General features: G+C 40.7%; 2 protein-coding genes across 2 annotated transcripts in view; one reads left to right on the plus strand and one right to left on the minus strand.

The window, feature by feature from the left end:
• Positions 1-9,252: 9,252 nt before the first annotated feature.
• nme2a (NME/NM23 nucleoside diphosphate kinase 2a) lies at positions 9,253-11,790 on the plus strand. The gene is made up of 4 exons (XM_066665547.1): positions 9,253-9,385; positions 10,423-10,524; positions 11,344-11,456; positions 11,679-11,790. The coding sequence occupies exons 1-4, from the start codon at positions 9,257-9,259 to the stop codon at positions 11,788-11,790; spliced, it is 456 nt and encodes a 151-aa protein (XP_066521644.1). The 5' UTR covers positions 9,253-9,256.
• Positions 11,791-12,058: 268 nt separating this feature from the next.
• Positions 12,059-27,309, minus strand: part of caskin2 (CASK interacting protein 2) — a 53,141-nt gene continuing 37,890 nt past the window's right edge. Inside the window, exons 12-20 of the mRNA XM_066665839.1 lie at positions 24,426-24,559; positions 23,343-23,415; positions 20,799-20,899; positions 20,465-20,575; positions 19,943-20,044; positions 19,714-19,852; positions 17,204-18,841; positions 16,832-17,084; positions 12,059-14,330 (exon numbers count right to left, since the gene is read on the minus strand). Coding sequence (XP_066521936.1) covers positions 14,234-14,330; positions 16,832-17,084; positions 17,204-18,841; positions 19,714-19,852; positions 19,943-20,044; positions 20,465-20,575; positions 20,799-20,899; positions 23,343-23,415; positions 24,426-24,559 — 2,648 coding nt within the window. The 3' untranslated portion in view covers positions 12,059-14,233. The remainder of the gene's footprint in view (positions 14,331-16,831; positions 17,085-17,203; positions 18,842-19,713; positions 19,853-19,942; positions 20,045-20,464; positions 20,576-20,798; positions 20,900-23,342; positions 23,416-24,425; positions 24,560-27,309) is intronic.

Here is a 27,309-nt window from a genome sequence, read left to right on the forward strand (position 1 = left end):
GACTGACTGTTATGACAGTATCTAGCTAAATAACCAACATTATTCATGACAATAGCCTAGCAATAAGCTAAACTCAAATGTAGAGGTAACGTTATTCTTGTAAATGTGATCGAAGTCGAACTCGAATTCATCCGACACTATAAACCTCCGTAATGCAGCTACGTAGCCGAGTATAATCTGAGACACCGAGTTTAGCGAGTCAAGCTAACGTTAACTAACACCAACTAAAACAGGCGAAGTGAGTGTCCTTACCCTGTTTACCTCCATGTTACAGAGGCTCTTGAACACCTTTCGTTGGTGTCCTTACATGCCCATATTGTTGGAAAAGCGCCAGTGAAATGAGCTACAGATAACGGAGTGAGCGGACGGTCCTTTCCAAAGTGTCCGTTTAAAGTTGACAAATTTAGTCCATTCTCTGGATATTTTGGGATCTTTGGGCCATTTGTTCACAGATGTCCCACTGTACATTGAATGATTGCAGCCAAAAACAACACACCTTTTCGTCATTTTGCATTAAATTAAATGCAACTTCTAGAGTTGTTGTCCACCATCTACGTCACAGGCAAGACGCCTATTAGAGTTTCCGAACACTGTTGGGGGGGGGGGGGGGGACCAACGGTCTTTTAAACCTTATTCCTTGAATTAGTAAGAAATAACATGTTTTCTGACTATCAATAAACACAAGTTAGGAACTCAAATTCCACTCTATTTATTTGTTTGACACTTTCATAGAGCTGGTGCTTAGCCTTTAATGACATAATAACCACAGCCTTGATCAGGATCTTAGTGCTCAGGACAGTTCAAGGGTTATGGAAAATTTAACACATCAACAAGTGGTTTTGATGTTTTATAAATGTTTTAACAGCTATTGTGTGTTTCTGTGTTCCACACTAGAACCCTGCTCAGTCATTGGTGCACTTAAACACAACTCTCTCAAACAAAGACACAGGCAAACAGTACAAACATAAACTACACTTTATGGCCTAAGTAGAGTAAATATGACCTGCGTGCACGTTGGGGGACAAATGTAACTGGAAAGAGGTCCCGTTTCTGTCTCAATTTCTATGTAAATTGCAGTAAATTACTGCCCATATGCTGTTTCTCATTTACAGTTCCACAGAATTCATCCATGCAGGAGAGCTTCAGTGTGAGGATCCATCATCAGTGGGACTGCTCTCAGCTGAAGTGTTACGTCTGAGGCTGGAGCCACTCTCCATCTGGCCCAGGCCTGCTCCTCCTCCTGCTGCTGCTGCTGGAGTATCGCCCCCCAGTGGTGGAGAACTGCAGCCTGACCTGTTATCAGGCTGAGGAAAATGGCATGACATAGGATTATTCAGAAGAACAAATGACACGAACATTCACAAGTCCTACACTCAACTAAATAAACGTTTTTAAATGTTAGCACCCAATTCTAACAGCACACAACTCTGAACTTGATTGTTTTGGCTTTGAGCTGATGTCTGTAATCTACTGGTAACTAATTTATGTAACACGAAAAACAGACCTTAATTACAGCAGTGGAGTGCCTCCACACTATTATTCTCTGTGAAAAATAAAGGCCCTAACAGAGCTAATGGGTTGTTAGTGTGAGCTCCAATCCAAAGTGGGAAAAAGAATTTCTGAAATTAATGTCAAAATACACTCAGTAGTTCATTCATTACCGGTAACTGCTTATGCAGTCCAGGGGGGAGGGTTCAGAGCCTACCCAGAATCATTGGGGCGCAAGGTAGGAATACACCCTGGAGGGGGCGCCAGTCCTTCAGAGGGCAACACACACACACCTGCAGACACTTCTGAGTTGCCAATCCACCTACCAACGTGTGTTTTTGGACTGTGGGAGGAAACCAGAGCACCCAGAGGAAACCCACACAGACACAGGGGGAACACACCACACTCCACACAGACAGTCACCCGGAGTGGGACTTGATCCCCTGACCTCCAGGTCGCTGAAGCTGTGTGACTGCAACACTACCTGCTGTGCCCCCGTGCCGCCCTACACTCGGTCGCGTTCTTTTTAATCCAGAAAATTAAAAATTGAATGAAGCCTCATGCATTTCTTATTTCATTTAGGTTTATCACACACAAATCCTGAACCAAATGAATAAATAATGACAGTGTTGTATTTGCAATTATAAAAGTGGACTTGATTTACAAGGGAGCACAGTTGTGCAACAGGTAGTGTCACTGTGACACAGCTCCAGTGTCCAGGTGTTGTGGGATCAAACTAGACTTTGGGTCACTGTCTGTGAAGAGTTTGTTGTGTTCTTCCTGTGTCTGCATGCGTTTCCACCTGCAGTTCAAAAGTACCTGCGCCACCGTGCCGCCCAGAAAACAAATTAATTAATCACTTAATTTATAGCTATTTATCAAGACACGTCCATAAATATGAAAATAATTATCAGGTTATTATCACCCACCAAAATAGGCAGATTTTATCCTAGTTTTCTGAAGTTGCTGTTAATATTCAACATTTTCAAAGGTAAGTCAAAAGGTATAAAGTCTCATATCTGAAAAACTGATTTTATTTCTACCGATGCTGTATTAATAAACAACATTTTAATAAACACATCAACAAACCTTTCTTTCTGTTCACAATTTTTCTTATAAAGTATTTTGTAGCTGATGGATTAAAGAGGACCGTTTTCACTTGAGAAAATTAATATTCATAGAAAAGCCTCACAAAGGGTAGATGTCGGCTGTGGAGATAAATGTAATCCATCATAATTCCTCAGAGTGGGAACATGAAGACCAAGGGCTTATAGTTTCATTAAGTGAACATGTGCCTTATGTGTGTAAAACTAAATTAAAAGATTTGGTATACTAGTAAAATTACAGTAGTTTGAATATTAGAAATATAAGAAATGTAAGTAATATTACTAGAGTCTAGTAACAGTACAAGAGCAAACTATTTTCCATCCATTAAGAAAAATCAATTTCAAATATTTTTAATAATAGGTAATAAAAATATTGAAGCCTCCAGTCAACCATCTGAACATTAAGCAATGTGTGGGTATTATCATCTGATACAGAATAAGAAGAGTAGGAAATCAAAATGAATAGCATGCTCCAACCTTGACATTAATAGCTTCAGATAAGAATTATTCTCATTGGAGGAAAAGATCAGGGCAGAATTACATTTACACTCACCTGTGATCATGCATTACCTCACATTAAAACAGTTTAAATTGCACATCTCGGCAGCTACTACAACTAATCCTCACTTTAAGCACTGGTAAAAATAGAGCTCAGAATACTGAACCTCAACAGTAGTGTTAGGAAGATTGGGAGAGGATTATCCTCCCGTTTAGTTAGCTAAGTGCATGTGCTGGAGGCAAGGAAGACTTGGAATTGTTTGAGCACATTTGGACACGTTTGACTCTAGCATCAGTCTCTCTTTAGTGTTGGGTGTTATGATGCAAGGAAGAACTTCAGGGTGGCCAGAGGACAAAGATGGGATGTGTGTGTGTGTGTGTGTGTGTGGGCTTGCCCATGCGTGTGTAAGTAATTTAACTTTTCCAGTGTTGGCAGTATCATGTGCTGACTAAGGTAATGAGACTTAAGCTGCAGCCTACTTAATTATTACAGTAAATCATAAGCACTCAGGTTTTTGCACAGGGCGAAATGTAAAGGTCCAAACCACAGTGTCTATGCTATTTAAAATATATGCACTAAAGCATCCATAAATGCAAGTTAATATTGTATTTTCTATGCATGATAAAACCCATAGCTCAACAACATCCAGAAATGTTGTTAACTTCTTTAGGGCTCCATTTTGCCTGGGTGTGTAATGGAAAACTGTGTTATAGTTTGAGTATCCTACCAGCTGTTGTTAATGTAAATTACAGAGCATGTGTTCTCCTTGACTAAAATGAAAAAGATCACATAGAGTGTTACCAACCTAAAGTTCAAAGCCCAGTGCCTGTCATGGTATGGGGGTGTATCTATACCCAATTCATAGGTAACTTAAACATCTGTGAAGTCACTATTAACACTGGAAAGTATATTCCCTTCAATGGTGCAACATATGCTGCCTTCTAGATGCCAGCACATATTCAGCATGTGTTATAACAGCATGGGTGCATAATTAGAGAGTGCAGGTGCTACACTGGTTTACCCCTCACTGCAACTCTGTGATAGATCATGTGCAAAATATGAATATGAAAGTCCCATGGCAAAAATGGGCAATAAAATCTGTTTAAAAAAAGGATCAAGTGGTGTTTTTAGTCCCAACGTGCTTGATAATGCTGTGAAAAGGAAAGATGATGTAACACAGTGGTAAACATGCTGCTGTATTTTTTGTAGAACATTTTGGGATATTTTAGGAATGTCTTGCAGGCAGCAGATTTAGAACGACAGTACTTAAGTTCTTATTTAAATTATTAAAGTAAACCTTTTAATATGTTCTTACACGGAAAATTGTTTCTGTTCTGTATAAGCATTGAGTTATATGAGCTTTGCACATATATCAATCTTTAAAATAAAAACAATGAAAACAGTTTCTTAAATATAAATTGTGTAAGCTGAATAATGACAGGGCGGCATGTTGGCGCAGCAGGTAGTGTCACAGCCACACAGCTCCGGGGATCTGGGATTGAGGGTTAGAGTCCTGCCCCGGGTGACTGTCTGTGAGGAGTGTGGTGTGTTCTCTCTGTGTCTGCGTGGGTTTCCTCCGGGTGACTGTCTGTGAGGAGTGTGGTGTGTTCTCCTTGTGTCCGCGTTGGTTTCCTCCAGGTGAAGGTCTGTGAGGAGTGTGGTGTGTTCTCTCTGTGTCCGCGTGGGTTTCCTCCAGGTGACTGTCTGTGAGGAGTTTGGTGTGTTCTTTCTGTGTCTGCGTGGGTTTCCTCCTGGTGACTGTCTGTGAGGAGTTTGGTGTGTTCTCCCTGTGTCCGCGTGGGTTTCCTCCGGGTGACTGTCTGTGAGGAGTGTGGTGTGTTCTTTCTGTGTCGGTGTGGGTTTCCTCCGGGTGACTGTCTGTGAGGTGTTTGGTGTGTCCTGTGTGTTCCTGCCAGTGATTCCAGGTAGGCTCCGGACCCACCGTGTCCCTGAACTGGATAAGCGGTTTCTGACAGTGAATGAATGAATGGTTGATTAGGTGCATGAAACTATGCAAAAGTTTAAAGTGGACATTTGGTAGATGGGGGTTTGAATAAATCCCATTTAATTGTAATTTATTTTACCTGACAATCCACAAAAGCCATAGCATTCCATCAAAAAACTGGACAGTAGAAAAATCTGAAAAACATACACCAAAAATGAACCGCACAACATCAAATAAGTCTAAATATTACAAATGATCAGCATGTTTGTTAAAAAATTTAACATTAACTCAAAGCAAACATTTGTTGTGGAAAGTACAAATGAACAATTAATTTAAGGCCCGTCAGACAGCATGAAGCTCAAAATACATTTATAATGTATCAAAAAGTTTACAGAAATCACAGGCAGGTCACGTATAAACTGGAAAATGAATAAAAGCCAAACACCTTTAATGAGAACTACTGACTGTGTCTCCAAGCAGATGGTAGAACCTTATATTATAGCCATTAAGTAATCCCTGGTCATTTTCTGCTGCTGTTCTGTATTTAAATGTCAGCAATGTGCAGTTAACGTTAAGTATTTATCTGACTGTGTGGCCGGCTCATCACCCGGTTAATGCAAGATTAGTTTCCATCAGATATGATGCTGTGGGTGTGCTTAACCCATCAAATTTGATTCAATTTGATGGTCTTAATGGGGATGTAGCACAGATGTAGCACAGATAACTCTACTATGAAGAGACCTCAGCCTTGCAGTTTCACACTGCTCAAATGAAAACATAAAAATGATGGACAATTCTACAAAACAAATCAGAGCACCATGTTTTGACCTTTGCTTTTAGGTGGCATGACAAGACAAGTCATAAAATTGTTCTCATTTACATATGGTAAGCCTTTTAAATTTGAAATAATCCCTTCTAATAAAAACAACATGGACCATCTACCAGCAAAATGGAAATACACTTATTAAAAGTATATCCCTTCATTAATATAGGTTAGTAAGACCCCCGGTTGACCCTGAGAGTAAACAAGTGTGCCCACTTAAACGAATATTGGTGTTTAATGCAAAATACTATAATTAATAATAGTGAAAGTGTGAAGCTGGTTCTCTCTAAGTTGGTCTGTGTGCTCTGTGATGCCTGTGAAGGCTTATCAGTGATGCTGAAAAAGCCCATTTTAGTCTAGTACAATTCTGGTAAACATCACACGTACGCTTTTCATGTGAACAAAGGCTCTTACAAAATCTTCGTATTATCAAAGCACCTGCTGGGTCCAAGGCTAAGGCCTGAGACACTGATAGTTTTTATTTTTTATTATGAACTTTACCACAGTAGTGGATAGGGAAGCTTCCAGAGACCAGTTCAAAGTTGGGTCTTACTGAGGCCTGAAGCACACAGTTGTTATTTAGTAAACTAATTTAGTCCTTCGCTTGTAAATAATGGAAGCATTGTGGATAATGATGTAACAGATAATGAATATTAAGCAACCTATGGTAATCATATGATTGGGAAACTGGTGATTTGGGTATGGTATACTGGGGAAGGACAAAGAGAAGCCAGGTGACAAACATTAACCCCACCTTGCCCAATAAAAGTTTGGATTGTCTGGATTGGTCAGTCATGCCTGGACACAGGTCGTCTCGGAATTGTTTGGAAAGCATTAATTCTTCAAATAGAGTTAAAAGCCTACTCTCTTTATTAATCTGAAGCTGGTGTGAGAAGCCTTTATTAATTTTTAATTAACAAACACACCCTGGAGGAGGCGCCAGTCCTTCACAGGGCGACACACACTCACACATATGGACATATTTGAGTCAACAATCCACCTACCAACTTTTGGACCATGGGAGAAAACCGGACACCCAAGTAGACACAGGGAGAACACACCAAACTCTTCACAGACCCACAACCCAAGGACCTTGGAGCTGTGTGACAGAGACACTAACGGCTGCGCCACCGTGCCGCCCTGTTTCTGATCAAAGTAAATTAAATAAAAAGCCTGAAGTAGAGTTATGATATATGGAGTGAATGTATATTAATATAATATAGACATTATATATACATTATTAAATAGCAGTATATGGAATCTGTCATTACAATCAAACATGGTATTTATGTTCAAACACTAAAACTGTTTTTAGTGTTTTTATTAGTAATGAAAAAAAACAAAACATACAGACACAAATATGAATCAACCAAATTCATATAGCATTAAAAACAAACAAATGTGTATGGAATATATACACATACTACAAAAATACACTATACACTATACAACTTCTATCCAATAGTAATAAACGTTTGAAAAACACACCCTAGACCATCTACCAGCAAATGAGTTGTGTTTTGGATACTGGATCTAGCTAAACCAGCAACATACCAGTATGAACACTCTCAGAGCAGTGGGGAATTCAATCTGGTCTAGCATGTTATTCTCCAGCAGGGTGGACAATCAGGCAGTAAATGATCTGAGGGCAGCTCGTCCCGCCCACTGTAAGCCTGCTACCTCCTGTAGCTTTGAGGTTTAACTGTCCACTTGGATTCTGGTCAAGCCACGGTCATCATTTAAGGTAAGAACTCTATCTTGAATGGTAGGTGTATAGTGTTTTATGTGATTATATACACTGCCTGCTATATATACATAAGACATTGTGGTAGTATTATTTTTTTCCCATCTGATTTTAGCACGTGTGTTCATTTTTATTCACTTTGGGTTTACATTCAGTTTCCTTTTAGTGAATCTGTTTTGTCTGTTTTCATTTGCCCCGGGGTGGTTGGGATAATAGACCGTACTTACAGTCCTATCACCGTTGTACCTGTAAAGTCACTGAAGTGTCCAGTCCGGAAGAGCGGGATATAAATAGAGGGCAGTGAGGGAGAGTGTGTGATCAGATGAGGCCACACTGTGCTGGGATTGTATGCTCATGGCGATTAGATCCATCAGGTGCCAACGATCTGTTAAGCTTAATACACAGAGCCAAGATTTGCTCCAGCACCAGCCTAGGAACTGAGTTTAATCCACACCCATATTCAGACCAGCCCCACCCTCCCATAATCTCATAGGTTAGAAGCTGATACCGCTAGTGTAGCTAACATTAGTTTTCTTTGAGTACAAGTATCTAATTGCAAAACATTGGGATGAAAATTGTGGCAACCAATGGGCACACTTATTAAAAAAAAGATATTGAGAGCTTTTGGAAATTTGCCAGAATATAACTATCAATTCCCAGCACACAATTTGAATTTCTTTTAATAATTATTCAAATTAATATAAATAAAAGTAACAAGTCAATGCAGGGTCCTTGGCAACAAAGCACTTAGACACATTTCCCTCAGCAGTTACCATGTTTATGTCTTACATATAATACATAGTTTGATACTGTATTATTATAATAGTAGCAAAGAAAAATGAATACAATATAAAGAAACAATAATTTCTTATTTATAATTAAGGTCAAGGCCCCTTAACTTCTGCAGTTTATATAAATACATAGTACTGCGGTGGAACTTCTCAGCACATGCAGCATCTGTCAGTATAAGTGGCTTGTAAGACTCTCTTTGTCTCTTTTTGGTGTAATTCAAGGTGTAAAATGCAAAATCTTAAAAATGCTAGTTGTGAATAAACAGAAGAGAAATCAATTTTAAAAACTACTCTTTCTAGAAACTGAAAAGTGAATTGTATAATGAGTAGATTTATGTATGATGATGTAAAGTAGTCACTACCCATTTGTGGAGAGCACCAACATTACTTGGCAGTCCTGATGTAGGGGGAGGGGCTTGTCAGAAATGAGGTGCAGAAAAAAAAACACAATGCCAATGGCAGGGCAAGAGAGATCTAGGCATGAGGATGTCATGGTGAATGAGAGGTGAAGGGTGAGGCGTGATGGGATATGGGCTCAGGGGCTTCGGCGTCCACTCAGCCCAGTCATATTCCTCAGCCATGCAGCACCTCTACTGCTCCGTAAGTCTTTTTCTCTGATTGTGCTCTTTGTACTGACCACAAGTGAGTAGTAACTAGTTTAAGACTTCGTTTTGGTACGTTCAGTATTTTCAGTTCAAGCTTTAGCACTTAATTTCAAGCCAAAACCATACCTTCACAAGAAGAGCACGTACGTCAACTCCTGTGCAGATATGTGCTTAATTGATGCTGATTTTGGGCTGCAATACCAGCCCTGACTCCATCAGTGCATTTGGAATGATTGTGACCTGTGTTACAGTCCAATGGCTGGAAATCAGGAGCGCACCTTCATTGCCATCAAACCTGATGGAGTTCAGAGAGGACTTATCGGAGAAATCATCAAACGATTTGAACAGAAGGGGTACAAGTTAGTCGCCATGAAGTTACTCCATGTAAGTGAATGACCTGACTCAAATCTCTGAAATATTATTTGTTCATTTTATTTAATTCCCACAATGACAAACTCTTCAAGAATAAAGACAAGCGCATAAAAGCCGAGTAAGTATTTGCCCTTTCGGCTGTGCACAGAGAAGTTGTGAGGTTAATTCTAATGCCTATTCTTAGCTTGAACATCTTAAGGGAACTGCTTGCAGGATTTGATCCTTCTTCCTGTGTCCTGTGATATGTTGCTCTTCTTTAGGGTTAAAGCCATTATAAGCGCTATTTGTTGGATTCCATAACTGCAGTATAAACAGGATGCCTTTCTAACCCCTAGATTTAACCTAAAGTTTATAGGTCCTAAAGTAACCCAGATTCACAGTGCTATCACACAGCCTGAGACTAGTAAAATGTAGCATACCTGACTTAAGTGTGACTTTCATGAAGTGCACCACTTGTGAGAATGGTAAAATTTGCCATTCATGCTTTGACAATGTTTTGCTTTTTCATACTGCATCAAGAGCCTATTAGATATCACTGTTCCATTGTATGTTGCCAAGCTTTTTTGCCGTTTAAGCCTCTAACAGCAGGAGTGAATACAATAGAGAACAGCCTGAATTATCAAAGATAAAGAGCATGCCAGCTGTGCAGTATGCTCTGCTTTGCTAAAAGAACAGGTTGTGCTGAATATCAATTTTTTTTTCTGAGGTTACTAGTGGCGGAGCACTTCCAAAAAAATGCCAGGTGATGTATTGCAGTGCATACATAACCGTCACTGTCAGGACAAATCCTCATATGTCCAAAATATAACTCATCTTACTTTCCCCTTGTTATTTTACTAACTGTCTGTTTATGTGCAACATGCCCTGCTACTGGAATACATTTGTTTTGTGATATCATATTATATTTTATGGGATCCTGCGAAAAAAGGAAAGCGCATACTTAATTTGGAATCGAAGTTAATGTAATAAGAAATGAAGATGACGTTCAGTGGACAATTTGTCTTTACTTCACCTCACAGTGTGTAACTGTGTACATTTGTGTGTTGCAGGCCAGTGAAGACCTTCTCAAGCAGCACTACAGTGACCTGAAGGACAGGCCGTTCTTCCCTGGACTTGTCAGTTACATGTCCTCTGGCCCTGTGGTTGCCATGGTGAGAGAGATAATCTATTTATACTGCTTTACTGTCTCTGAAGAGCCACAGTCACTTTGAAGTCGTTTAAAATAACGTGCAGGGGGTGTGAAGAATTTTGTAGGTTACTACCCATACACTTACATGACTGTATAATTGTAAGAATGTGCTGGGTGAACTTTCAGGTGTAGAATGTCCTTCAGTTATACTGTAGAAAGCAAGCAATGCAGATCAAATGACATGCGTGTGGAGTTTACTGAATAATATAATGTAATATGCAAAAGCTGTCCCATTTTATATGTTCTGACTTATTTTCTTTATATGTTACACTCAGCAGATAAGTAGGAATTGTGCACTTCATCCATCCATCCATTATCTGTAACCGCTTATCCAATTCAGGGTCACGGTGGGTCCAGAGCCTACCTGGAATCACTGGGTGCAAGGCGGCTATACACCCTGAAGGGGGCGCCAGTCCTTCAGAGGGCATCACACACACTCACACATTCACTCATACACTCACACCCAACGTCACTTTTGAGTCGCCAATCCACCTACCAATGTGTGTTTTTGGACTGTGGGAGGAAACCAGAGCACCCGGAGGAAACCCACACTGACACAGGGAGAACACACCACCTCCTCACAGACAGTCACCTGGAGTGGGAATCCCCACAACCTGGAATTGTGCACTTAACTGTAAAAAATGAATGCAATTGAATTTGTTCCTGGAGTTGCATGCACTGATGTAATGAACACAGAGAAAATCAGCAAGGTTTGTAATATCCCCCTTCCCTTCATTGGACAGTAACAATATGTAAGCATGTTTTTTTTGTCCCCTGTCAGGTTTGGGAGGGCTGTAATGTAATAAAAACAGGTCGGGTGATGCTGGGTGAGACGGACCCTGCTGATTCAAAGCCTGGGACAATTCGAGGTGACTTCTGCGTCCAGGTTGTCAGGTATGATCCAATTCTGTTGTTCACTTTACACCTAGTTTTCAGTCTGCAGTTAGATATTACTGTTGGAACCCTCTGAAGGTTAGCTTTGAAAAATATTAAACTTGAATGGGCTTTTTACTCAGTGTGAACTACACATAGTACATGTGTGAATATAGGAAATTCACATATTCAGTAACATTATTACAGCTTTGCCAAGGAGAAACACTCTGGTTTCTGTTTCAGGAACATCATCCATGGGAGTGATTCTATAGACAGTGCCAACACTGAGATCAGCCTGTGGTTTACGTCAGAGGAGCTCTGTGACTACACAAAATGTCATGACAGCTGGATCTAGAGGATTTTTTTTCCCCCTTCGTGGCTTTGTCCTTTTGCATCTCTTTTCTTAAAATCCCTCACTTTTTTCTGAATCTTTCTGGGGCTGCTTCCCCTTTTCAGATCCAACTGTGTACATTTTCTGTTTCGTAGTAAACTCTAAATCATTTCATAATTGTTAAAGTTTTTTTATGAAATAATTTGTCTGTGGGGAAGTGGCACAATCTTAAAAATTTTAATCATAACATGTAATGGAAATAATTGGCACTGTAGAACACATAAAACACTTTAATTGTCATTATTAAATAGCATTTTGATAGCCTTTTTCTTAAAACAGCAGTCACTTTATAGGCCAACACTGATTTACAGTTCAGTCATAGTAATGACATGGCAACACAATGCACATTGCACTGCAGCATTTAGAAACATTTACAGAGCATTATACAGTAGTATACATCAAACGTAGGCTGCAACACCAACTGGGTGACTTAGAGTTGATTAAAAAATAGGAATATCAATAGTTATGTCATATAAAATCTATAGTCATTGGTTGATATAAAAAAATACATGCAAGTTTAGGAAGCACCATTCCTCTTGCAAACACTAGTCTATATATTTGGGTAAAGAAACAATCAAACAAACAAATGTTTTGGAAATCAAGACTATATACTGCACATGCAGGGTACACAGCCATCTAAAATAAAACACAGGCTACATTAAGTACAGTGCATATAATATGTAAAAAAGTGCAAAACAAAGCAGATTTGTCTTCCAGTAATTCCCAACATTCAGATTACTTGCCTGTTTTACCGTTATTTATGTAAATATTTTGAAATACAAGAGTAATAAAAGTATTGTGTCCCTTGTGGTAGATCTGTTAAAAATAGTTGTTTTTTCTTTATAATTTGCAACTCAACACACTCTTTCCATTTACACTTAAAAAATAATCTAGGATGCAAACAGGAATGAAATACATGCAAAGAATACTTTCTCTTATAATCATTATAAAACTATGAAATATTAACCTCTACTAATGACTCTAACATAGGAAAACTATATCAACTATATTATTTTTGCCACAACATTTTTGGCCATAAGAATAAGCTCTTTCTTGCTCGCTGTTATTTTAGAATAGTTCATTTGATAGAGAATATTTGTGCAAATACTGGACCCTGAAATAATGGTCCTTTGTAATTTTGTAATCATTGTCTGATAAATTTGGTCCACAGAGTTTGTGTGCGGTTACAATCTGAACACTTTTATAAATGGCTGCATCGGTTTTCCCTTACTGGATGTTGATAATATGTAATGTCCTTTGAGACTCAGCCATATTTTATAAAGGATTTCCCTCTATTGAATATATGGAATGCATGTAAATATAAAACAAAATAAACGCCTAAATATGTTGCTTTTGAGTCACTTGGGCTCTCCAGTGAAAACTGATATAAGGGGACATTTTTATATACGTTTATATAATTCAAATTCAGTGCATCTTGAAATGTAATCAATGCACAACTACAGCGTGTTCCATCATGTAATGGTCAGTGTAATGATCCTTTTCCTTTTCATTTTGGCATGTTTTCTGGATGTCGCGTTTTAAATGGATTTTAAATGGAATGTGTGCATTTATTTTTGAAGTACCACATGGTGAAAGGCAGTGCGTTGATTACATTTCAAGGGGGATTGTATTCCGTTCTGAACCCCATTCATCATTTTTGTTTTTAACACCCACATCCTCATTTTAAATCAAATCCTCCTCATTGTTTAAAGTGAAGATATCAAGCAACATGAAAGCAATTAAATATTTGCTTTTCAATTTTTTAAAAAGTTTTTATTTCACAACTATAGTGACTGTTCTGCAGTTATATGCTTATTGCACACATAAGAGCAGTAGCTACTGTGTGTACAAACAGTGTTGTGAGAGGCCGGTGATGTACTGTAAGATCAGAATGATGGAGAGGTCAAATGCTAGCTTTGTTTATAGATTCTCATGCCTAGAGGCGAACGGTCTGTGTGCAACAGGAAATGAAAGTGTTTCCCTCAAAGACACGCTACGTTCCAAATGTAAGTGCTATAAAGTACTGGCAGCAACAGAAAGGACACATTTCTGTCCTAGTGAGCCAGCAGAGCAGATAAGCTGGACCTTGGTGGGAGCCTCACGTCTCATTGCATCATTTCTCCACTGATGCTGCTCTAGTTCTGAGCCGTGGTGCAAGCCCACAGGTTTTTATTCCACCCGCAGGCCACACTGCAGTCTATAAACTGCACAGCCCCTTGAATTTGGTGATTTAGTGCCCATCTGGATCTAAAGCCATCACTCTGAAGCAATAAGTGAAGTGTAAATCTGAGAGAGCCACAGAGGCTGAGAGGTTTTTCTCGGAGACCTCATGAACCTACAGTGCCCCCAAAACACTCTCTGTCCAGCTGAAGATGCTACATGAAAAGTCCAAATTGGCAGAATTAGATCAGTCCAACATAGCGTCCAGCTGGTCAGCAAGATCATCAAACATGTTGCCGATGTCATCCAGAATGTTGCCCGCCGACTTCACTCTGTAAACGCCACTGCAAGAATAAAGAAGAGAGCATGAACAAGGCCAGTGTATTCAACCGTATGTCCACACGAGTTTGGAGGCTCAGTATTTAGTTGAGTACATTTTCATATATATACAGTCAAACCTCTAACGAACGCCTCTACTAATGAACTTTCCAAGTGTTACGGGTTGTATGCCTGTCTCTCTTCTTTTCCTTTTCTTGTTGTCTTGCTATCCCTCCCTGTCTTTAGGTGGAGCTGTGGAGATTTCTGGGATTGCTGGCTACTGAGGTGTTTCCTGTATCTGCCTATAAAAGAAGCAGGAAGCTGAAGATTGACACGCCCCTTTTTCCAATTGTGAATTGCCATGTGTTGTGCACTTGGTGATTGCTTTGTCTCTGTGTGAGGACTATGTATTTCTGGAGACTGTGTGTTTCCCTGTGTGTGTTAACTTGGTGATTGCTCTGTCTCTGTGTGGGAACAGTGTATATCTGGAGACTGTGTGTTTCCTTCTGTGTGTTAGTTGTGAACTTCTGGAGACTATGTGTTTCCTTGTGTGGGTTAATTCTGTTCTGTTTATTATTTTTGTGGTCACCTGTGCCGGAAGGGGGTAAGCGCCTTTTGAGTTTATCTATTTTCTCTTGGTTTATTGTTAGATAGGGAGTCAGGGTTATTTATTGTCATTTATTTGTTTATTTGGTTTGAATAGCAAAGTTAGTGTTGGGGTTGGAGTTAGTGTTGGGTTATGTTTGTTATTTTGGCCGTGGCTTACCCCTGGAGATATGGCTTTAAGTTTTGTGTGTTATAAGATTTGATTGTTTGATTTATTTAATATCCATATTTTCTTTGTAAATACACTTTTTTCATTTATTCTAAACTGTGTGAGTTTCTCTTTTTTTTCCTCTTTCTACCCATCCCCTAGACCGAAACGTAACACCAAGATATGAATCGGGCATTTGAATATTTTTTGCCTCCACCAACGAACCATGACTCTAGAAACAAACCAGAGCCTCCGCCGAGTCGGCAGCGGGAAATAGCCTTAGCATTAGTGTAAATAGCAGACATCGAAATTCGTGCTAGGTTAAGCCGTATCTACGCTTCATTTCCCCACATTCACCGCCTACTCTCCGTTATTCCACCCACCCCCCACCTCCCGTCATACAGCCAGTGCCTGTGTTACTCCTCCAGCCAGTCGTCACGTCTTCAAGGTAGCGATGTGTAACCACTTAAAACTTCATTTCTTTTTTATCACCGTTACCACTGTATTTCTTTTTTATTTTTAGTAACGCTACATGTATTTTTTTACTAATTTGAGAGTGTTGTAAACATATATCAGTGCAAAAAGGGTGACTTTCGGGGTGGGGGCTGGAACGCATTAATTGCTTTTCCATTATTTTAAATGGGGAAAACTGACTGGAGAAACGAACCTTTCCACTTACGAACCGGGACACGGAACGGATCAAGTTCGTAGGTAGAGGTTCCACTGTATACACTGAACAAGCCCAGGATTGGGAACACCTACCTTGAATCTATATTAATTGCACATTTTATCAGCACCACTGACCATTCAGGAGGACTTTGTAGTTCTATAATTACAGACTGTAGTCCATCTGTTTCCCTGAATATCCCCATTTCAGCCTACACCCTGGACCACCACAGTGCAGGTATAATTTGGGTGGTGAATCATACTCGGTGCTGCATTGACACTGACGGGATGGTGATGTGTTTCGTTGATCAGATATTGATTCATATATTTCATTGATCTAGTACAAATACAAATTATTTCCCTTTTTGAAAGCTAAACATGCTTTTAGTTGACTTCTATAAATGGAAGCAATGACAGCAACATCTGTGATATTCTCAGATCTGATGTGAGAGTGGAGATTTTGTTTCTGAAATCATTGAAAATATACATCATGTTACCACCCTGAGATTCCATTAGATTATCATTAGAATGAAAAGTTAAAATGGCTTTAGTGTGCGTAAAAATACAGACAAACTAAATACTGACAGATTGATATTACACTTAATGATGGATTATTCTTTGTAGATTTTCATTCTTAAATTTATTCCACATTTTTTTTTCTTTTTTTTTTACACTAAAAAATGGATGTTTTGACTAGGAATTAAATAAAAAATGAGTGGTCTTTAGCAGAGCATTGCATATATGAGACATTCTACATTGAAACCAATACACATAGAGTGGATACTGTTGAACATGTGCTTGCCTAGAAAAACATGAAGGCAGTTTGTTTTAAAACAGAGAGAGCTTGTCATTATTACACCATCTGTCTCTTCCCACGGGTCCATGATATTTATACATCATTCTTGCCTTTAATATCCCCATCTGTACCACAATCTAATCTTATCCATCTAAACCAGCCTCTAATACCACTCATGAAGCTTGATTTACTCTCCTTCTCTACTGAATATAATGAATGCTACTTATAAATATGATATATATTGCCGCCAGTGTTCCTACAGAGAACAGATCTAACACTGTTGCCATTTTACAGGTTTTTGGGGGTGTTACCTTTCTGTTTGATCCTCTTGAGCTAACTTTTTCTCCACAACTTTCAGTGCTGCCTCCAGAGAAGTGCTGGTCTGTTCTAGCCTTTTCTGGACCATCTCATCTGGGCCTTGTCTTGCAGCTTGAGGCTGACCTCTGACCTTCTGGTCCAGAGGTCCACAGATAGGGGGGCAGACCGCCACAGCGCCAGATGAAGAGGAAAGGGTAAATGCAGTGTTCTGTGCCACCTTAGTAGGCATCCTAGGTGATCCGTCTGCTAATAACAACAAAATAACATCCATTAAACCCACAGACGGTGACTTTATTTGACAAATATGTAGGGAAACAAATCATTATAATTCAGAATTAAGTGTAGCGGTGCAGAAGATTGCTTACCTAAAGAACCTGCCGCTGCATGGCGTGTAGGTTTACAGGGGGTGGGAGGTTTCTGCGGAGAAACTGGTTTGGGGTAGAGAGGCTGTTTGGTGAGATTTCTTGGTGGGCCACCGTTCTGAAGACATGGTAATATTTTCTCTGCCTCTGGGACTCTATGAGTGATCTGACTGACAGTTTGCAATTCCTTCTCTCTGGGTTTATGCCTCCTCTTAACCGTGTCTGACTCTGTCAGGTTGAACTCAGGCAACTCTAAAGAGGGCTTGGGTGGCTGTGTGGGTTTGTGGGATTCAAAAGAGATTTCACTGTCCGTCTTAGCTAGTGCTATTTTTGGTCTCTGCTTTATGGTCACTTTTCCCTCCTCGGCAAATGGAATGCTCTCACGCAAAGTCCCTTGAGGAGCCTCAAGCTTTACCTGAAGCTTCTTGTCTTGCTCTTCAGATTTGACTCCACAGAACTCTGCCGGCTCAGGTTCACTCTCTGACGGCTCACTGGTCGTCCTTCTTCTACTGATTACAGCTCTAGCTGGGGTGGTGCTTGAGGAAGTTCTGAACGTGGGGCTGCCATTTGTTTTGGTAGGGCTTTCTCCACTACTCTCTAGCCTGGCTGCAATACTTCGGACACTTCCCGCACTTTCTGTATCCACCCCACTGCTATTTACTGTGCTTGGGGCAGAGCTCATGCGCTTCGGAGGGGGCGGAGGTGGCCCTTTCCTCCTGGCTCGTATGGCAAAAGAATGACTCCGGCCCACGTTGGCAGCTGTAGGCGGTTGGCTGCGACCAGGCTTGCGTGTGAGTGTGGCATATGATGCTAGGTTGGCTGATGGTGCTGGATCTTCATCTTCCTCAGCTTCCCCATCAGACAAGGCATAGCGTGACAGACTCTGGGAGCGCTTCTTTGGCCGAGAGTTTCCTCCACTGGGCCGTGTCGGCCTGGAGGTGGTGATGCGGGCCTGGTCTGGGCTCAAGTTCTGGGGTTGGAGGTAGCTGAAACCTCTTGTGTTGGGGGAACCATGAGGACCAATAAGCTGAGGCAGTGCTGTTGAGACCCCAGGCCTGGGCTTGGTTTGGACAGCAGGGTAAACAAAGCGAGAGGCCTTACTTGGGGTTATTGGTGGCGTCCTTGTTGATGTAGGACTGCCAGATGAAGGATGATGATGCTGCTGGGGCAGTGTTGGTAACATCTTTGTAGGCATCACCTGGCTTTCAGAAATGGCATAGCGATCTTTGCAAGGGCTGTAATCTGGGCTCAGATTCTCATCTGAGCGACTGTGTGGAGTGACAGATGCTAGGGGGCGCTCCTGAGATCGCCCAGAGCCCCAAGACCGTGAGCTTTCCTGGCTGACAGACATGGCAGTCCCACTCACAGCAGCTCCAAGATCCTCCTGGCAGCCACTGTAGCCACTTTGTGTCATGGCATTCTGCAGCTCGGCACTGAGTTCGCTGTCCTGAAAGGTCAGCATCTTGGGTGACAGAGGTGAGGAAGGGCCATCGGCATTGTCCACTGGCTCAATAGCTACTAGCTCCAGGGCTGGAGGGGCATTTTTGTGTTGCAGTGTCCCCTGCCCTTCTGCTAGGTTCCTCAAAGCTTTCTGTACATCACATAGCTTCTTCACAGCAAGCATCATCTTTTTCTGGTGCCCTGTAGAGAATCCAAGACTCCAGTCAATGTAAAGTACATGATTAAACAAAACAAAAATTCATGTAGTTCAGTGAAAAAAACAAATGCACACAATCAACACTTTGAATGGCCACCTCTGCTGTTGTTAAGTTTAAAACATATACATTTTACAGTTGTTATATTCTCTCTTACAGTGTAAGAAACCACTTTCACAAATCTGTTAACAGCTCTGCATAGTGTGAGTCGATTGTGTGATAATTAGCGTGATATGAGCGGCACAGTGGCACAGCAGGTAGTGTCGCAGTCACACAGGTCCAGGGGCCTGTTGTGGGTTGAAGTCCGGCTCCGGGTGACTGTCTGTGAGAAGTTTGGTGTGTTCTCCCCGTGTCCACGCGGGGTTCCTCCGGGTGCTCCGGTTTCCTCCCATGGTCCAAAAACACACGTTGGTAGGTGGACTGGTGACTCAAAATTGTCCGTAGGTGTGTGTGTGTCGCCCTGTGAAGTACTGGCGCCCCCTCCAGGGTGTGTTCCCACATTGCGCCCAATGATTCTGGATAGACATTGGACCCACTGGGACCCTGAATTGGATAAGCGGTTACAGATAATGAATAAATTAGTGAGATATCCAGTTCAGGGTCCCGGTGGATCCGGAGCCTACCTACTAACGTGTATTTTTGAACTGTGGGAGGAAACCAGAGCACCCGGAGGAAACCCAGGCGGACACGGGGAGAACACACCACACTCCTCACAGACAGTCACCCGGAGCATGACTTGAACCCACCACTCTGTGTGGCTGTGACACTAAAACACTAAAAGAAATAGTAAAATCACAGATCTACAGCTCAGAAAAGCAAATTAATTCTTATTGATAGCTGACATAATGTAGTATGTACCCAGTTTGTTGATGCCAATTTCCTGCAGATCCTCCCACGTGATGTCTCGCACAATGCTAATGGAGTCATAGCCATTCTCTGCTAGCCTCTTCTGATACTGAGAAAGTCCTATAGTTCCAAGCCATTCACCAATGTCAGACTGAAAATGTGGTCAAGGACAATGATTAAATGATTAAAAATGCTATTCAGAAGCAAACTTGTTCACAAACCAGTCGTAAATAAACTTTACCGGGATGTAGTCTGGTAGCCACTCAGGGATGTTCAAATTGCTGATCTCCATTGAAATCTTTTTGCGATGGCCTGGCTTTGTTACACCAATAGCTGTGAGATCCTGGCATGAGAATATGAACATTATAGCAGAAACTTTGTAATGAGATTCTCATAATCACACAGATTTTAGCGAGATACTGCAAGAAATCCGCCAATAAATATAGCAGGAATATGGTTAATATTTCTTATACAGTGATACTATGATATGGTTATTTATGAACTTTCTAGATCATTCTAGAGATTTTTATGGACGATATTTTATATTATATTTTAAGTTTGACATTATTTCTACAATAACCTCCAAGTTAAAATCATTATTTTGTTCGGCAATTTCTTTGCAGTAAACACGTCATACATATTCACAAAAACAAAAAATGAAACACCCTAAACATACACTGCATATACCACACAACAAGATCTGATAGAGGGTAATAAATGACCAGTGAGTTAATGGGTACTCTTCGCAGTAGAGTTGTGTTACCTCAGGAGTCATTCTGCTGATGGTAGGCACATCATAGCCTGCAGTGAGGAAATTGGCTGTGTACTGCTCCAGCTGAAACTCACTCAGCCACTGGTAAATGGCCTCTGCGTCCTGTGGTGCCAAAATATGCATTACTAGCATCATAAGAGAAGACCTATAAGCCGAGTTTACACCAAAGAGCTTGTGGAAACAGATACATAGTAAGAGCATGACAGTATATACATAATGCCTTTAGTCATAGATTGTACACACACAAAGAATTACATCTATGACATCATTTACAATTCTAAAACAAAAGATTACTATGAAAAGATGCCATTATTAATGCACCGACCCTGCCCTCCAGTAGCTGCTCTGGACGGATATGAACATGTGTACTGAAGTTGTGTTCCCCAGCCCTGGAGCTGCTGAGAGCCTGCCGGCGACCTGGAGCTCCTGGAGGAATAACAAGAACACAGAATTGCATACACAGACACTGTCAGTGGAATGTTGCTCTTACTCCACAGAGACAGCTGTGCATCTAGGAGAAAGTGAAAAAGGCCCTGTAGCATCATGTGTACATGTTATTATTTGATTTTTTACATCACTGTAGCCGGGACCCGATGGACTCTGTGCTTCAGGAACTTGGAGATAAAAGTCCAGTTAGAAACGAAGGCAAATATTTTTTCACCTCAGCATGATGGAGAGTACAAGCAAAGGTGGTAAACAAAGAACAATACAAACCTGTGTGTGCACGTGTCTGTGGGAATACAAATCCGTACAGTACAAAAAAAGACTGTTCCCTAGCACTTGACACAGTGGGTATTTGACACAAAATAACGTGCACCTATTTGTGCATGAAGCTGAGCACTTACCAACAATGCACCACGTAAAAAAAGGCACAAAATCAAACAGCTTCTGATTCCAAAGCTGTAAAATCCAACACCACTTTCCTCAAAAACATCACTGAAGATATACACATTTTATTTTAAACTATATTGTAAATATAACAAGCTTTTATATCCCATTCATTCATTCATTATCTGTAAGCGCTTATCTAGTTCAGGGTCACAGTGGGTCCAGAGCCTACCTGGAATCATTGGGCGCAAGGCGGGAATACACCCTGGAGGGGGCGCCAGTCCTTCACAGGGCAACACACACTCACACATTCACACCTATTGACACTTTTGAGTCGCCAATCCACCTGCCAACGTGTGTTTTTGGACTGTGGAAGGAAACCGGAGCAACCGGAGGAAACCCACGCGGACACAGAGAGAACACACCAACTCCTCACAGACAGTCACCTGGAGGAAACCCACGCAGACACAGGGAGAACACACCAACTCCTCACAGACAGTCACCCGGAGGAAACCCACGCGGACACAGAGAGAACACACCATACTCCTCACAGACAGTCACCCGGAGGAAACCCACACAGACACAGGGAGAACACACCACACTCCTCACAGACAGTCATCCGGAGCGGGAATGTGACTCTGACACTTCCTGCTGCGCCACCGTGCCGCCCTATCCCATTATTCTCTTTGCATATTCATACACAATATTCCACATTGGGACCTTTTTCCCAGTTACATTTGACATATATTTATAACAATAACTTTATGTCTACTGATAATTTCCAGTTAAATATTCTAAGAAAAACAGACATTCCTTTTTATCAAATTAAAATAATTTGATGGGATATGATGCATGAATATCAGCTACATCTGAGCCAACCTATTTTTCATTCAATCTCCATTTAAAAGTGCATTGTTGACAAAATAATTCAACTGCAAACAGCTTAAAAAATATCCACAGAAAAGCTTGGCCAGAGTGAGACGCTCTGAGGTTACAACATGTCCAACACGAAGAGCCAGCTTGGTGTTTAAAGTCTGTGGAGAAGGGGATTGTTAATGATGGAGCTCTGTTTATTTAGTCATTCATTGTCAGTAACCTCTTATCTACCTCAGAGTCACAGTGGGTCCGGAGCCTACCCAGAATCACTGGAAGCAAGGGGGAAACACACCCTGGAAAGGCTCACCAATCTTTCTCAGGGCGACACACACTCCATCTACCAACAGAGCAATGTCACCCGGAGCAGGACTCGAACCCACAAACCCCACATCAAGTGGTGTTTGTGATCTAGGACCTCAGAAATTCATACAAAAGAATGGAGTTTATTACTTCTGCAAGAAGGACTAAGTCCATAATGATACCTTTGATTTGGACCTCCGTATGCCTCTCTAACCACCTGTAACTATTACTGCCATATTGTTCAACACTTAAATACACACAGTATTTAAATACATTAAACACCAATTCAAACAACTGCCCTGCACACACACACACACACACACACACACACACACACAAACTGTGAGAAACAAACACACAAAAAATATCAAGAAAAAAAAAGAGTAGCTATTCACATAAAATATTTCTTACCTCTGTAAAATATACTGAACTTCACACGCTTTCTTGATCTCATCTCTGTGTTAGATTTAAAATTCCACCATTTTAGTCTCATCTCTTCTTTTTGTAATTGTTGTGTCTATCACTACACCACTTTCCCTCGCTCTGTGCGGCTGTGTGGCTGAGTGGCCACCTCCTTCCTCATACCTCCTCCCACAGAGGAATCTGATTGTGCCTAGAATAGCTTAGACTCAACCAGCTCATACCCTTAATTTCTGCCATAAAACAAAGAGCACCTGAATTATATCAACTTTTTATTGCTTCTAAATACTTTTGTGGAGCAAACAAAAAGTTCTTTCACAATTTACAAAAGTAGCCTACAAAACATGATCTTCGTTCTTTGTACGGGTATTTCTCAAGAACAAATATAGCATGCTTTGTATTTTATAACAGACTGAATAAGAAATCATTTTCTCAGTGAACTAACCTGAAAGCTCTGCTTTGATGAGGTCAGGAGCCGCATGGTGCTGTTCTACTGACTCTCCACCAGGGGGAGGCACCTGCACAAATAAAAACATTTATAAGACGGTTGAAAATGCTAAGCGACACACTCCTAAAAGCATTGATTATTTAATGCCATTAAAATACATTAATGAGGCCCGTGTTTTGTTTCATTATTGATATCAAACTAAGTCTGAAAGGCTGTGTAAAGAAATGTTAAATCTGACACTGAAAATATAAAGTCTGAAAGGCCTCTATTACTGAATATATACAATGCTAATGTTTTAGCAGTCGTAATATCAAACGAGAAGGACAACAGTAGACATAGCTCTTATTTTTTGTTACTGTTGATATCAAGTGAAGCACATAAATAGTAAAAAGTGTTGTTTGGGATCATTTTGTGAATTGTTAAATAACTAGTTTGTCTGTTATCCATAGACACGGCGTTCCCTGGTTCCTAGCACTACCAGAAATGAGGAGATATATATAACGCTACACCAAAATGAGTCCTTTAGTGTCTATGTCTGTAGCAGGATTAAACTCTAAGTTTCTCTGGATGCCAAATGCATACATTTATATGGCTTCCCAAGCAGGGATTTGTGGAGCTCAGAGGAGTCATGGATGGTGATGATTTAACTGCAGTTCAGTTTCCCCCCACCTTTATTCATGTTTTTTTTTCCAATGTGGGTTTTATTCTCACCAGGATTAAGAATTATTTTCGGCTGCATGTCAACCAACGTTTTTAAAAGGGTCTAGACTAGATGTATTTATGGGGCATGTTTTTAAGAGGTTTTACTAAAGTTTTGTGCAATAGCACACGATGCCTCCAGAAAGATACACTTATTATAAGATCACATTGATGTTACATTAAATGAACATGCATTTCACATGGTAACTTTCCATGGGAAGCTTAAAGAGGCATTAAATCCTTTGGACATTTGCTACCAATTTCTAAATCAGTCTGGTTCCTTACAACAGAGCCTTACAAATCAAACTGCCCTGAATGACGTTTACATCTTAAGCATTTCAATATTCTTCAACTGAAATTCCCATTTAAGGATAAGCACACCTTGTTGATGTCCTGTACACTAGTGCTGGGATGGTGCTGTGCATTGTGGATGAAGTTGGCCTCAGTACTCTGTCCACTACCAGCACTACGACTGCTTCCAACACTGCCAGCACTTCCAACACTGTTCCTGTCTCCTGAGAGAGAGTGAGAGACATTGAGAGACAGAGGGGAGAAGACGGAGACAGTTAGTAAGAAAGATATGTGCACAAGACTAGTAGAAGAAAGGATATTATGCACAATCTATCAGAGGAAAAGAAGCACAGAGGTTTATAAGTGTGTTTGCAGCTAAAACATAAAAAGCATGTTAAGACCAGGGCTAGGGGGAAACACTGAGCTTCTGCTTTAACTCGTATTGACCAGGTCATCACTCCTGACTTTTTGTCCGCTGCTCTTCTGAGTGTCAGGACCAGCAAGGGTGACAGGCTTATGATGACAGGTTGGGGGTACACTGAGGACTGACAGGGGCCAGTAGGGAGATGGGTAAATCTTACCGGTCAGAGAGGTCCTGAGGACCCAAATATCCTCTGGTTCTTTGGGGCTAGCTTGGATACACAGGGCACTGGGGCTTTCAGGAGGTGAACCTAGCAAACACAAACACTTCAAAGGCTGAAAAGGGGGAGGATCTGGGGGTATGGGGGCCTGGTGGGCAACCATATGGTTCACAATGTATGCAGCTTAACATACATGACAGCCTGGATACAGGTGATGTGGGCAAAAAGATCCCTCTGAATCTAAATCTTTACTTTTTTTACAAAGTAAAAATTTCACTACGTTAGATTTCATACTGACAATGATTACATTTATATTCACTTCACATTTTTGGATCAGCGGTTTCTAGATATTCAACTTTTTTTAGGTTGCTTTGATGTCAAGACAGGACGGAGGCATATTTAAATCCTAATTAAATATCTCCTTTTATACTTAGGTCAAATGTAACATTAGTTGACAAGCTTGGCTTTTGCTTTAAGTTAAATCCTACAATCCTACTTTGTAAAATATTCTGCTGAAAAAGAGGACAGCTCTGTGTGTGTGTGTGCATGTGTGTGTGTGTGTGTGTGTGAGTATGAGAGAGAGAGAGAGAGAGAGAGAGAGAGAGAGAGAGAGAGAGAGATTAAGAGAGGGACAGATATGCATGAAAGAACATCTACCTGAATACCAATGCCAGTGTTTGTGCATATATTTAAATCCTGAAAGAGCTTGCGTTTTCCAAGCACATCTACGAGTGTGTTTGAAGGGCACAGCCTGCAGTACCTGGGTGCTGGTCCAGGCCATTTTGTCGAGGTAAGGCGTGATGCATGGATGCATACAAGGTATAAGAGTCATCAGTGTGAGGGGCATGATGAGGGTTGCAGGGGGGAGGGACTCTGGCCAGTGTGTGATGCCTTTGGTTGGGCAGTGAAGCTTGGCGAGAAAGAGTGCTCCCTACAGACACAACATGGAAACATGATGAATTCTGAAGTTCTGAAATTCATCATCAATATGAGAAAATGTTCAATAACCATCAAACTAATAACCTTGAAATCAAAATGGTGTAAAACAGGTTTAGTTCCTTGCTGGAACTAAGCCTGTCATGATCACCCCATTAACATAATGGAGCTTTAAAACAATCAGATTGAACCGTTATTGTTTGACAATGTGCATAAATCATTTTTGAGAACAAAATTCAAGAGAAAAACATGAATGTTCCTAAATTTGGAAGTCACTGCTAATCCCACTTAAGAGTTATAATAACATCAACAGAAAGAATGAACCCAGATTTCCAGAAATGTTGTGAAATTTTAAAATGAAATCGTCAAATCTTTCTAAAAGAACGTTTATTTAATTCAAAATGGCAAATAATTTAATTATTTCATCATCTATCATACATAATATTGTGGAAAAAGTCAGGTAATCTGGTGAAACTTCAGTCTATGAAGTGCATAAGGGCTACTGAATGTGTACGACTGGGAGCCCTCTGAGCACACTGCATGAGAAACAATGATAAATTCATTAACAACACAGGTATATGTTTTTATTTCATCTTGTGTGTGTGTGTGTGTGTGTGAGAGAGAGAGAGAGAGAGAGAGAGAGAGAGAGAGAGAGAGAGACATCTAAAACCTTTTTGGCCTATTTTTAAACTTATTAAATCAACCATGTATATAACCTGATGGTTACTTGACTTGATAATCCAATAACAGCCCTTGTTGAAGCAAGTGAGACCAAAGTTTATGACGACAAGGCACAGTCAGATAATTCAGAAAGGTTTTGATCAGTGTGTGTTTTGCAATCATCCTCCAGTTCAGCAATACTGAGGCGGGGGCTTAGTGCTAAGGCTCATTTTGTGCAGGATGCTGACACTATGACACGGCAGAGTGCTTATTCTGCCTCTTTCTCTCCCTCTCTCTCTCTCTCTCTCTCTCTCTCTCTCATATATAGACACACACAGACACAGACACACACACACACACACACACACACACACACACACACACAAAATGTCAACAGATCCTCATTTCAGTTCAGATTTTCGACTCCGACTCTTCCTGCTCCAAGCCTGCACCCTTCTACAAAGGCTCAGGGCTTTACAGCTGATCTGACAGCCCCCAGTATGTCCCTGTTAATCCTATTAGAGAGTGTGTGAGTGTGTGCGGGTTTGGGTGTGGGTAGGAGTGAGTGAGTGAGTGTAAGCACTAGACAAATGTATCAATGATTTTCATTTCTTAATTAATGCTACCTGTAAAAGCTTGCTTTCATTATTATATACTAGCCCTCCGATATTTCCCCTTCTTACAGAACTGTGGCCATCCTTCATTTATTAAAGTCAGGATGGCCATTATATACAATGTAATTATTCACGAAAAGTAATAAATTACCTGCCATGTCCACAACTTAACACACTTAATGA

Source organism: Hoplias malabaricus, chromosome 3 (assembly GCF_029633855.1).
Source record: "Hoplias malabaricus isolate fHopMal1 chromosome 3, fHopMal1.hap1, whole genome shotgun sequence".
NCBI classification, from domain to species: Eukaryota; Metazoa; Chordata; class Actinopteri; order Characiformes; family Erythrinidae; genus Hoplias; species Hoplias malabaricus.

Bases quoted from the DNA above. Each gene is read 5' to 3' on its own strand.
- nme2a (XM_066665547.1), top strand. From the start codon at position 9,257: ATGGCTGGAAATCAGGAGCGCACCTTCATTGCCATCAAACCTGATGGA. The intron at 9,386-10,422 runs GTAAGTGAATGA...TGTGTGTTGCAG, and splicing joins TCGCCATGAAGTTACTCCAT to GCCAGTGAAGACCTTCTCAA. The intron at 11,457-11,678 runs GTATGATCCAAT...TTTCTGTTTCAG, and splicing joins TTCTGCGTCCAGGTTGTCAG to GAACATCATCCATGGGAGTG.